The sequence below is a fragment of the Monodelphis domestica genome, chromosome 2 (assembly GCF_027887165.1).
Source record: "Monodelphis domestica isolate mMonDom1 chromosome 2, mMonDom1.pri, whole genome shotgun sequence".
NCBI lineage: Eukaryota > Metazoa > Chordata > Mammalia > Didelphimorphia > Didelphidae > Monodelphis > Monodelphis domestica.
Window position 1 is genome coordinate 136,740,708 of NC_077228.1, and position 12,487 is coordinate 136,753,194.

General features: G+C 41.7%; 1 protein-coding gene across 1 annotated transcript; it reads right to left on the minus strand.

The window, feature by feature from the left end:
• Positions 1–621: 621 nt before the first annotated feature.
• LOC100025872 (left-right determination factor 2) lies at positions 622–5,801 on the minus strand. The gene is made up of 4 exons (XM_001376637.4): positions 5,446–5,801; positions 2,999–3,242; positions 2,420–2,662; positions 622–2,057 (listed from the first exon to the last, which is right to left on the minus strand). The coding sequence occupies exons 1-4, from the start codon at positions 5,696–5,698 to the stop codon at positions 1,691–1,693; spliced, it is 1,107 nt and encodes a 368-aa protein (XP_001376674.1). The 5' UTR covers positions 5,699–5,801; the 3' UTR covers positions 622–1,690.
• Positions 5,802–12,487: the final 6,686 nt, after the last annotated feature.

Below are 12,487 nucleotides of genomic sequence, written 5' to 3' on the forward strand. Positions count from 1 at the left end.
AGGGAACCTGCACCCAGAACCCTGGGCTATGATCTCTCTATATTCCTCTCCTTGCCATAATGTTAATACAGTTAACTTTTCATAGAATAATTAATTAAAACATTTTATGAGTAAAGGTGGAAATGGAAGATATGGAAGAGATCTTAAGGATCATCTCATTTTTCAGATTAGGGAACTGAGGCCTTCAAAAGTTATTGATTTCCTATAAGTGATAATAGATTTAGAATTGGAAAGGATCTTCGAGGCCATCTAATACAACCCCTTCATTTTACAGATAAGGAAACTAAGTCCTACAAATGTTAGCCAGATTAAGAATTTAAGATACCCAAGTTTTGGTATATGATGGTGATGGAAAACTATTGTGCTATAAAGAATATATATATAAATAGATGGATTTCTATAAGAACTGGAAAGACCTACATGAACTGATGCAGAGTGAAATATGCAGAGCCATAACATTAGACACAGAAACTATAACTTTGTGGGATGATCAAAAGTAATTGACTATTCCACTAATGGCAATGCAATAATCCAGAACAATTCTGAGGGATTTATGAGAAAGAATGCTCTCCATGTTGAGAGAAAGAACTGTGGGGGTAGAAATCCAGAAGAAAACATATGATTTATTACTTGTTTATTATGGATATATGATTTGGGGTTTTGGTTTTAAAAGATTGCTCTTTTACAAAAATGAATAATATGGAAATAGATTTTGAGTGATAATATATGTGTATAATCCAGTGGAACTGCTTGCCAAGTCTGGGGGGCGAGGGAGACAACATGAATCATGTAAATATGGTAAAAAAAAATTTAAATAAAATAAAAAACCTTAAGTTACCATATTCTAAAAGTGATAATTTAATTGCTACATGAAATTGCCCCTATTTCTCATCCTTATATCCATAATCTTCCCTTCTTCTCCAATGCGTCTTACTTCTTCTTTTACCTCCTTGTTGAAGGGTATCATGGCTTTAGTTATTTGAGCATACTGGCCTGCATATAGGCATTTAATACATGTTTATTGAATTTAATTGAGCAAATAAACAGAATGAAATAGCATCAATTCCCCCCCTTAAGCTTATTAACTACATTTGGCATGGTTACTATGTAAGGGGGACACAGCAGAACATACATTTTTCCGAGGTCAAAAATCTGTCTCTCCAGGCTTCACAATAGAACTCTGATGATCAGAAATGAGATAGTTCTATAGTTCTTTACAAAATCAAACTTTACTGGGAATTTGTTGGGGAATCACAGAGTGTTGATGGAAAAATGAGACAGTAAACATTCTTCCACTCACAGTTGAAGCTATAGTGAGTTTGGTTAGAATTTCATCTTTCTAAATCTAATTTCAAGGACTTTATAGTTATAATATTTATACATAAAAGTGCTTAGAATAAAGGTAGTTCACAGTAACTATTGGAAACAGGGAAAAAAGGTCACAAAATAGAATTAGGTCCCATCCATAGCCAGGACACCTGTCTCCTGAACTCATGCTGGATCCTCTTGTCTTCCTAGAAAAAGTGAGGCAGCCTAAACCAGGTAAAGGAAGTGACTTACTTAAAAAAAAAGTTACTTTCTATTCTTACCTCCCCTTCCCCATTATATATCCTGCCCATGGTTATATAGCCTCCATGATCAAGTGTCTAACTAAAGCTACGTTCTTCAGAAGCACACCAAAGCTGTATGCTTATGGCTTTAGCTTCTTCATGACGGGCATTCCTTCGGTGGTACAGCTACATTTTGTCACTTTCATGTTGTGAAGGATGACCACCTTGGTCAAGGTCTTGTCTCCTTCCTTATGAGCAACAATCAGAGGGAGTGAGGCAGTATCTGTGGCGATGCATTGCCTTCCTGACAAGAAGGGCCACTTGAAGTTCAGGTGCTCCTTCTTTGGCTGCTGGCAGCTCCCCACACAGTCATAAGTTTTGAAGCCAGGTGGGTCCAAGATCCAGTTCTCAGCCCACTTCAGACCCTGAAGGTTAACATATGTCTCACGGCGGCAGCATCGGGTGGCCTCTGTCACTGGGATATCAGGGTTACAATTGCCCTGGGCACTGTGTGAGTGAAAGAAGAAAAAGCAAGATGAGAGCCCTGCATTGAGGCAGGAGAAGGATGCAGAAGGTTGAGCTAGGTGTTGACACTCCAGGGGAGATCATACTGGCCAAAGTAGAGGGATGATTCTGCTACCCTTCACCTATGTCACATATAACATCTATAGCAAAGTATAGCACCAAGACAGACTGTCTCCTGGACAAGCCAATTAGAACTTAAGATTCCTTTTCCCCGCCTGGTATTCTTACATTCTTGTATAGGATAATCCTAAAAGATAAATGACTTGCCTCCAACACAAGAATGGAATTAATTCCCAAAGGATTTCCCCCTGGAAGTTCCCTCAAGTCCATTCCCTTATTCATACCCATATTCCTTCATGTCCAATGTCTGGAGCTCCAGCTGGGGAGCATACAACTTTCCATCAGCAGGATTCTGGGAGGAGAAGTAGACAAGTTTGTGTGCATTGGAGAACAGTGGACTTATATTCTCCCTGTGGATAGACACCTCTAGGACCAGGGGCTTTGCCATCTCGCCCTGCTGCTGCCAATAATTCACAGCTTGGGTCACATCAAAGGTTATCCAACCGGTTTCATGAATGGATACTCGTCTGAGGGGAAGAGAAAAACACTGAGAAAATACTCTGGGCACATCAGCCCTACATCTGCATCTTCTGAGCAACAAGAGAAAGAGGTGAACAATAGGTAAGGAGGAAGCTGAGACAGAGATAGGTACCTGAAGGTTTGTACAGTTCAGGAGCTCAGTGAATGAACACAAAACCTCTAGTTTACCCTGTCTCTGAGGTTCTGGGATCTTTGCAGGGATCAAGCTGTCTCTTTCTCACCCATTAATATTTAAAAAGCCCTTTGCTTCAGTCTCTCCCTTCAACCCAGGGTAGATGCTGAGGATTAGGGGATCCATTTCTTTTTCCTAAATCCTTTCCTACCTGGAATCGATCACAAAGGTTCTGTTGGTGTTATTTTCTCTGATTTGCACCCAGGAAATGGTCACACTGGCATAGGAGTTGAAGGGGAACATCTTGTGATGTCTCTTGATCTCTCCCTGTGGGGATGGCTTCTTGAAGAGCCTCAGGACAGCCTGGATAAGCTCCTTGGTGGGGGGAAGTCGATCCTTCATACTGAAGACCAGCAGCTGGTTGAAGGCATCAGAGAAGAACCTGCCCATAATTTCTGTGGAACATAAACCCCATGGTCATTTTAGTCTTCCCTCCCTCAGAAATGGCATTTGGTCTGGAAGGAGTCAAAAGTATAGCAGAGTCCTAGGAGAAGAGAGACTACAAGTTTGACCCAGTAATACCAGAGTAAAGGCTCTTCTATTTCTACTTCTGTCATCATCCCCTACCTGACACTTGACTCTCATCCCTTCTCCTGCCCTACCAAACTTTTGGTCACATGGGACTAAGGAAGAATTTATTTCTTTTTTTTTAAACTTTATTAAAAAGAAAACAGTTCCCTATCTGAAATTATCTAAGCCCCCCTGCTACTCTTAATCTTCTCAGGAAGAATTTATTTCTTAAGAATTTGACCAGCAATTAATGGGAATGAATACAACCAAAGTAAAATAAAGCAGTTTTGCAGAGCTTCATTTGAATCGTCACCCCTCGAATAACAGAGATACCTGTCCCTATACCCAATGCTCTGTCTAATTTTTTAAAAAAGGTCCACTACCCCAAGCTCTATTGTCAAGAGTTGGTTGTGTCTAGCCACAGTTTGTGGGGCAGCTGAGTGACAAAGTGGATAGAATGACAGGCATAGAATCAGGAAGCCTCATCTTCTCTCATTCAAATCTGGACTCAGACTTGTGTGACCCTCAGCAAGTCATTTACCACTGTCTGCCTCAATTTTTTCATATGTAAAAAGAACTGGAAAAGGAAATGGCAAGAAGACCCCAGATGGGTCACAAAGAATCAGACATGACTGAAAAACAGCTGAACAACAAAACCATTGTTTACATTTTTTATTTGGGAACTATTTAGTTTATTTTACTTCCTTTTCCCAATAAGTAAAAGGATTAAAGTTATAAGCCATACAACTTGCCCAGGAATTTGACCAAAAACAAATACTCCTCCATTATTTGAAAAATTAGGAAATTGAGAAAGAGGAAGAGAGGTTAGGTAGAGTAGTGGGAGACCTGAACTCTAACTTGATTACATAAATAGCTCTCACCTCCAAAAACCACTTGGACTTCTCTGAGCTTTGTTTTCCTTTTCTGTAAAACGATGGGCTTGGATCCTCATTGTCCCTTCTAGTTCTAGTCTTATCTAAAAATAAGTGACTTGCTTCTAAGTACATTTAGTAATCATAGGCTAAGAGATGCTGGATCAAATCCTTCTCCCACCTTCAACCCTACCCCTTCCCTCCAAAGGTTGTAGTGCTAGGTAGGAAATATTGTCTCAGATGGGTGGGATCTGCCTCCACTTCACTGCCAAATTCTAGGCCATGAATGGGAGTCTATAAAGGAATCATTGCCCCCAGTTCCTATAAAGCAGAGGAAGGTAGCCCATGATATTGCTGCCAGGGTTGATTATATTGCCCCATAAGATCATAAGAACGTGGGGTTAAAGCTAGAAGGGATCTTAGAGATCATCAAGTCTAATATTACTTAAAGATGAGGAAACTGAGGCTAGAAAGATTAAGTGACTTGTCATCACACAGCTTATAAGTATCTGAGTCAGGGTTGGAACCCAGGTCTTAGCTTCAAAGCTAGTATCTGATCCACTGCACCAAGCTATCCATCTGTCTACCCATCCACCCATCCCTCTTTCCTTCCTTCAACCCCTCCTTCCTTCTTTCTTTCCACCTTCTCACTCCCCCTCTTTGTCTTTTTCTCAGTGTGCCTTTGGCTATTACTAGCAGAGAGATAATAGTCAGTTCTAGTACTGGCACTTGGCCCAAGGATCTGAGGCTATGCCACCCAATTCTAATCCTCAGCTTCTTGAGTGACAAGACATCATGGCTTATTCATCAAGAAGTTGTGGGGGACCATTCTCCAATGCTTTAGATATGCACCTTATCCTTTCCTTACACTTTTCACGACACTGTCATACATATGGTCATGTTTTATGCCCACAATGATCCTCTTAGGTAACATAGGTATTGCCCCCATGGCAGAGAGGCTAGGTACCATTTCAAAGGTCTCACAGAGGATCACGGATGGGCTTGGGGACAATCTAGGTCTCCCGTATCCCAGACTAGTGCTGTTTTCAACGATCACCATCCCTACCTCCACCCAGGCTCTTTTGCCAAGTGGGTCCTTCTCCCCCTAATGTTCACTTGGAAGTCCCAAGCCAGAGCCTCTCACTGCTGCCAGTGAAATGTGGGTAATAGAAGGCAGTTCAAGCCCCAGAACAAGGAGCAGGGCCAAGACTGTTACCTGCAATGGTCTGACTGTGCCTCTTCTCCCGGGAGAAAGGTGCCTCAGAGGTGTGCTTCATCAGAGAGATATATTTGGTCCTCACGTGGTCTGGGATGACCAGGTTGTCCACCTCTGTCTTCGCCAGGACAGGGGCTGCCGTGAGGTGCAGCTGTCTCAGCAGGCTCTCTTGAATCTTCTCCTCTATCTTGATTGCGCTGATGCTGGCTAAGAGCAGTCCCCACATTGCCCAGGTCAGGACTTGGTACCCCATGCTGTCTGACTGGATTATGAGCCCTTGAACCAGGGCAGTTTTCCAAAAGTTACAGCTTGGAAAGATGCTTCTGGCTCAGCTGTCTGTATGCAGAGGCAGAGGCAGGGGGCTTGCTTATATAGACAGCTGGAAGCATTGAAGGCCCAGAGAGGGGAGGAGGGCAGACAGGAGGGTCACACCCCCTAAGACTCCCTGGGGTTAGAAGCCCATTAGGCAGACAAGTTAATGTCTTGGGAAGAATATACAAAATATTGTTGTCTCAGCAGGAGCATTGGGGGGGGGGGGGGGGGAGAATTGGATCTCACTGTCTCTCTTGAGACCCTGCTTCAGCCCCTTTTCCAGGCACAATCTGTGCAGCAGACATACAGTTTTTCTAAACAGCTGCACTTCTGTAGGCTTGAATTCCTTTGTGTTCAGGGCTGGCTCCTGTCTGAAACCCTGTGGACTCTGGGCTTTTCCCAGTATTTAGAGCCCCAGGAATCTCTTCATTTTTCTCTTGTATAATTGAGGAAACTGAGACACAGTCCAGACTCTTCAGAAGTCACAATCCTCTAGGAACTGTGAGCTTGAATGAATGAATAATAAATAAAATAAATAAATAAAATTTATTAATAAAATCCGTGTGATGGTAAAATCAAAGAAAACATCCTAAAACTTCTTTCATATCTGGTATGCTATATACTAAATAGGCAGAAAGTAGAGATTAAAAACAATCTTAAAACTTTATAATGGCAAACACCAGGGCATAGTAGGGGCGATTTTAGAGAAGATTCTTTTTGGACTGGATCAATCACTTGGGGAAGCAAATCCAAGTTAATGAAACCTCTCAGATCATTGGCAAGAAATCAAGAGAAATCCCAAGAAGTGTAAAGCAGAGGCAGATCCAGTCATGCCGCTCTAGAAATTCTATTAAAATTAAGGCCAGTTGTCCCTGCCTTGCCAGAAAGACCTTGGCTCAGACCCACATGGCATAATGGATAGTGCCGGAATAGGAGTGTGTGGATTGGGTTTGAAACCTGCCTCTCACATTTACTGGTTGGGTGACCTAATGCCTCTGAGTCAGTTTCCTTGTTAGTAAAACAAGGCTGTTGGACTTAAATACCCTGAATATCTCTTTCATTTCTAAATCCATGATCCTATGACCCTGCTGATATGATACTCAGTGGCCTCTTCTGTAAAATGAGAAAGCTGGTCTCATATGAAAGAAAGGGAACTGATTTGAGTATCCCTAATCCTGGAAAAGGGAACATGAGATTAAACTCTTACATATAGGGTTCTCATGGTCCTATCTAATCCTTCTCTTGTTTCTTAAACACTGGCAAAGGGATCCACGCTCATAGAAAGCAAAAGGCTTGTTGGAGAGGAATAATTCAACTCCAGAATGCTGAAAAGTTGGCTTTACCAACTTGGCACAGCCTTAACAGAAAGCAAAGACATTCTCAAGAGTTCCATAGTTAACTTCATCCAAGCCTGGTGATAGAGAGTAGAAATTCTGGGAAAATTCTGGGAAAAATATTAGACAAACCAAGTTCTGCGGAAATCCTTTCACTCCTAGCAGCATCTCTGGCTTCTTTGGGTTTTCATTTTTATGGAATTCTTATAAGGAATAGAAGGATTTAGACAAATTAGTGTATTCCTCTACTTCCAAAGCTCTTTGTATGTTCTAGGCTCATGATTCTTGGATTTAGAGATATTATGACAACTAAATGATGGAGTAGACGGTTGGGGATGGCGTTTAATTCCTGCTTTAGACACTAACTGTATGACCCTGGGCAAGTCACTTAATCCTGTTTAGCTTTATTTTCCTTATCATTAAAATGGAGATAATAAGAAATAACTTATGTAAGGAACTTTGCATATGTTAAAACACTGTATAAAACCTATCTGTTATTATTATTATCATTATTATTATTATTATATAGTCATGAATAGTTTGAATTTTACTCAGTAGGCATCAGGAAGCCATGGAAAGGTTTTGAGCAGAAGAGTGAGATACCTAAATGTATGTACAATAGGGAAGATGCATGGCAGTGCTCTTGGCCCAGTATAGTACACAGACCTGGCTTTACCAGATGAGAAATGAATATAGCCATAGAGACTGATCCCTTAGGGTTGGGGATACAGATCTGTTATATAACAGATAATCTTCCCTAGAGAGAGTTGAAATGTAGTCACTGGTTTGGGGGTTATTATATGATGTTATGGAAATATTGGAGGAGAATGAGGGCATCGGCTTGGAATATACAGAATGAGGAGGACTCAAAAACCAGGGCCCATCTATTTGACTTGTTTTTTTTTAACCACTGCCTTCTATCTTAGTGCCAATTCTAAGAAAGAAGATGGTCAAGGACCAAGCAATTGGAGTTAAGTGACTTGCCCAGGTCAAATAGCTAGGAAGTATCTGAAGCCAAATTTGAACCCAGGTCCTCCTGACTCTAGGCTTGGAGCACCTCGCTGCCCTAGCCCACCCTTTTTAAAAGAGTATGGCTGAATAGAGGGGACATAGCTTTGAGATTTAGAAATATCATGAACGAAAAGAAATCCTGGCAATGGGATATGAAAAGAGAGAGAAACAAATGTTTATAAACACTTAACCTCTCTTCCCTTTTCTCTGCCCTCCCTGTTCCCAGGTCCTGGCTGGATATCATTGAGCTGATGGCATTAGTGAAAGACAGGAAGAAAGAAGGTTGTTTTCAGAAAGCCCTAAAGTTCCTTTCATTATAAGTCTAGTACTCTTCCACGATTAAACTCACTCCCCTCTCTCTCTCTCTTCCAATAGCCAACCTTCCTATTTTCTCTGTAAAAAATATTTGGTGCCTCTTTTTGCAAGTAATTATCAGGAAAAGGAGCCACTTTGTGCCAACATTTGTGTTTTTAAGTCAAGCCAAAAGGTGCAGGAGTGTCCTGTTTGGTGCTGCTTCCCAATCTGTGACAATCAGCCTTTGAAAATTGCCCCAGCCTGGTGTCTCATAAATATTAAATAGTCAGTGAGTCAATCTGTGCCACATGGTGGGACAAAACCCAGCAGGTATGGTCACATCTTAGAGGAGTGAAAGGCCCAAGGTGTCATAGCTCCAAATCCCACTGTTCTTCTCCTGCATGAACCCCAACAGTCTCCCCTCCAAAAAGAGAGAAAAAAATAAACAAGAAAGCAACCCAGCAAAATATTTGCTGTAGTTCTCAGCAACTCAAAGGGCCAGAGGGGAGATGCTGATGCCTTCAGACTCTTGCCCTGGAATTAACCCATTCTTGAGCTTGGTAACCTCATAAAGGGACTTAACCAGCAGGGAGCATGGAAGCAGCTGCCCTTACTTATGTCCAGGGCAAGTTTTACCTTCTACTACGTCAGTTCAATTCAGTTCAGTTTAAGGAAAGCAATCCAAGTGGCTGTGTTGCAAAGCCTGATCCTAGGTACTGGGGAGATAGAAAATGTCTGTAAGAAGCCTCTATCTTCACGAAGCTTGCTGTTCAACAGGACCCTGTGATCACAACAGCTCGCATTTCTGAAAAGCAAACTTTAAGGTTTGCAAAGATCTCCACATCTGTTCTCTCGGCTGACACTTAAACAAATCCCGAGAGGTAGATTCTATTATTATTCCCATTTTACAAACGAGGAAAATAAGGCTAAGGGAATTTAGGTGACTTGCAGCCTCACATAACTACTTTAACACAAGTTTTCCAGACTCCAAGTCCAGCACACTACATGCTGCCTGTTGTAGGTGCCTCCAACAGAAAATAACCATCATACCAAATAAGAATGATGTAAATAAAGGCCTGGGTAAGGTCTGAGACATAATCAATACGGACGTGACCTTAGATAAGTCACTCTCTTTCTGGGCCTCAGTTTCTGCTTCTGAGCAGGGAAAGATCAGTGGGGACTAAGGGGGATCAGTCTTTTCTGCAGGAGGGCTTTAAAAGATGGATGAAAATTCAACTGTGGGCTTCAGGCTAGGAAACGAATTCTAGACATGGGAAACAGTGTGAGCAAAGGTCTACAGAAGGGCTGTGTGAGTTATGAGAAGATAAAATAAATACACAATGAGTAGAACAAGGGATAGAAAAGCAGATATGGCAAGAAAGGCTGGTGGTAAGAGATGTCGAAGGATTTTGTAAAACAAGAAGAATAGTTGGAATTTTACTCAAAAGGCAAGAAGAAGCTAAGGAAAAGTTTTGGGCAGAAGCTTAAGATACCTAGATTTAGGCATGAAGAAGATTTATGTGGCAGTGGTCTTGACCCAGAACTGCAAGTAGACTTGGCTTTCCCAGGTGGGAGAGATAGAGGCGAGAAATAATTCATTCCATAGGGTTGGGGAAAATTGATCGGTTTTAGAAAACAGATAGTTGTCCCCAGAGAGGGTTGAGACAAGGAAATCTCTTCTCTTGGAGGGTTTCCATTGACAGGAAAGGTTGGCTAGAGTGGGAAGGAATGCTGAAATGGAAGTCAGAAGACCAGAATTCAGATTCTGACTCTCCATGCAGGTATGTGACCCTGGGGCAAGTGACTTAACCTCTCTTGGGCTCAGTTTCCTCTTCCTGAAAAAGGGATAATAATAATGGTACTACTCACTTCACTGGTTAATTGTGAGGAAAAGAAACCCTTTAACAGTTATATAAATGTGAATTGTTACTATGTTGATTCAGAATCTACATTTCTTTCTGGGGCAGAGGAGTCTGATTGGAACAGTCCCATCAACATTTAACCTTTTCCATTTCCTGAATATCCAGGAAAGGTGACGGGTCATTTAGGGCATTGTTTAGAGATAGTTACCATTGCAGACTTTATTTAAAGTTTTTCTAATATGAAGTGGCTGAAGGCAAAGGCTCCTTTTCCTGCTAATGACTTGCAAAGAGAGGAAGGTAAAAATATCTAGATATTCTTTTTTTTTTAAACATTATTTCTAGATATTCTTTAGGAGAGCCTTACCTCTTTTACCCAAGGAGGAACTTTAAGGTTGACTGTGGAGACAGAGACTGAAATAAGCAGAAAAAGAGACAAAGAGAGACAGAGAAAGACAGAGAGACAAACTGAGATCGATTTTAAATCTTTACTGCAATATGAGTGCCAGACTATTAAGTAAACTAGTAGAGAGGGGAAACGTCAGTCTGAGAGGAGTTCCACCCGAGTTTACCCAAGATAGAGAATCAGAGATTCCTAGAACTTGGAGCTGGAAATTGCCTTATAGTCGCTGCTGCTTCCTAATCAAAGGGCCATAAAATGTTACGGTTGAGGAGTCCATTGAGATAATATAATCCAACATGCTCATCTGACAGGCGAGGAAAATGGCAGCCCAAAGAAAAAGAGCAACTAATCCAAGATCACTAAACTGGTTAAGGGCAGAATGAGGATTATAAACCAGGGCTCTGGGGTCAGGCTCTGGTGATGTTTTCCATTGCACAGAATAGTAATCACCATGCCTAGACCATTTCTGAATCCGTTTTTGTTTTGTTTTGTGAATCACACAAGAGAGATGCAGACTCCTCAGGCCTGGTCAAACACATCTTGGGAGTTCCATGTGTGCTTGGGCTTGAAGAGACCGAGGGAGGGCAAGTGTCCCAGACCCATTATTCTTCCCAAAGATACAGGCCTCTTTTCCTGAATGTGGATTCCAGGCCAGTTTATGGGCTTTGCGGAGGAAAGACAGTTATTAAGTAAACAGGTTGAAGTCAGCTGCCAAAGCAAAAGAAGCAGGATGTGGATTGGAAGCCTTTTACGAGGGGTTTGATTACCCTTCTGACTACAGGGCAGCCCCTGCGCTGTCTTCTTTGTCATGCAGAGGGAAGGAGTCTGGGGTTCCACTTCAGTCCCCTGCAGTCCTAAAGCCTGAGAGGGACAGGGTTCATCTGGACACTGACTGAAAGGCCAGTGGGCCGTCATGGAAAAAAATTGGGCCAGGCTCTCTTCCTTTTTTCTTTTTCTAGCATCATTATCTTTATTCAGCATTAACCATCAAAGATGAAGAAGATCCTGTCAGTGAGTTGTTTCATGGCTCACGTCTAAACATGCAGTTTTCTGTTACTATTTTGGATTGATAGGATTATTTCAATAAATTTCCAGTGCTTGTTTTAAAAACGGGCCCATCTTTGGCCCAAGAATGTAATGGTCTAAAAAATCAAACAAACAAAAAAAGGCCTTAACGGATATAATGATATTTGAAAAATGAGTTCTTTAAGAAGTCAAATCACCTCTCACTCATACCAGATTCATCCTATTAAATGATGAAATTTCCATTGAATTCATTAAATCAAACATCCAGAGGGATTGGAGATAGAGGAATTTAAAGATGCTGAAAAAAAAGCCTGACCCAGTCCTCTCTCTGACTGTGTTCAATTAGATGTATGTGCTTATGTTTATTGGGGGAGATGGGGGGGGGGGGGTTAGATCCTCTCCCTGTCCCAGTTCCTCCTCTGTGGCTTTATCCTACTCAAAAACCTTGTGCAGATTACTGGGTTTGGAGTCACGAAGAACCGTTCAAATCTGGCCTCAGATGCTTCCTAGCCCCCTGATTGTGGATAAATCACTTAACCTCTGTCCTCAGTTTCCTCAGCTGTAAAATGGGGGTTCATAATAGCACTTACCTCCCATGGTTGTTATGAGAATTAAATAAAATTGCAAAGTGCTTAGCACAGGGCCTGGCACATAGTTGGTGCCAAACAAATGCTTGCTTTCTTCCTTTCTTAACTTGTACCACATCATGTCAGCATAACACAATGGAAAGAGTGCTATAATGGAAATTAGAAGGCCTGGGTTTCTAAGTGTCACTTAATACCTGTGTGACTCTAGATAAATAA

Coding starts and splice junctions, on each gene's coding strand:
- LOC100025872 (XM_001376637.4), bottom strand. CDS start 5,698: ATGGGGTACCAAGTCCTGACCTGGGCAATGTGGGGACTGCTCTTAGCC. Junction 2,663..2,998: donor ACCTTTGTGATCGATTCCAG/GTAGGAAAGGAT, acceptor TCTTCCCCTCAG/ACGAGTATCCATTCATGAAA. Junction 2,058..2,419: donor TTGGACATGAAGGAATATGG/GTATGAATAAGG, acceptor TCACTCACACAG/TGCCCAGGGCAATTGTAACC.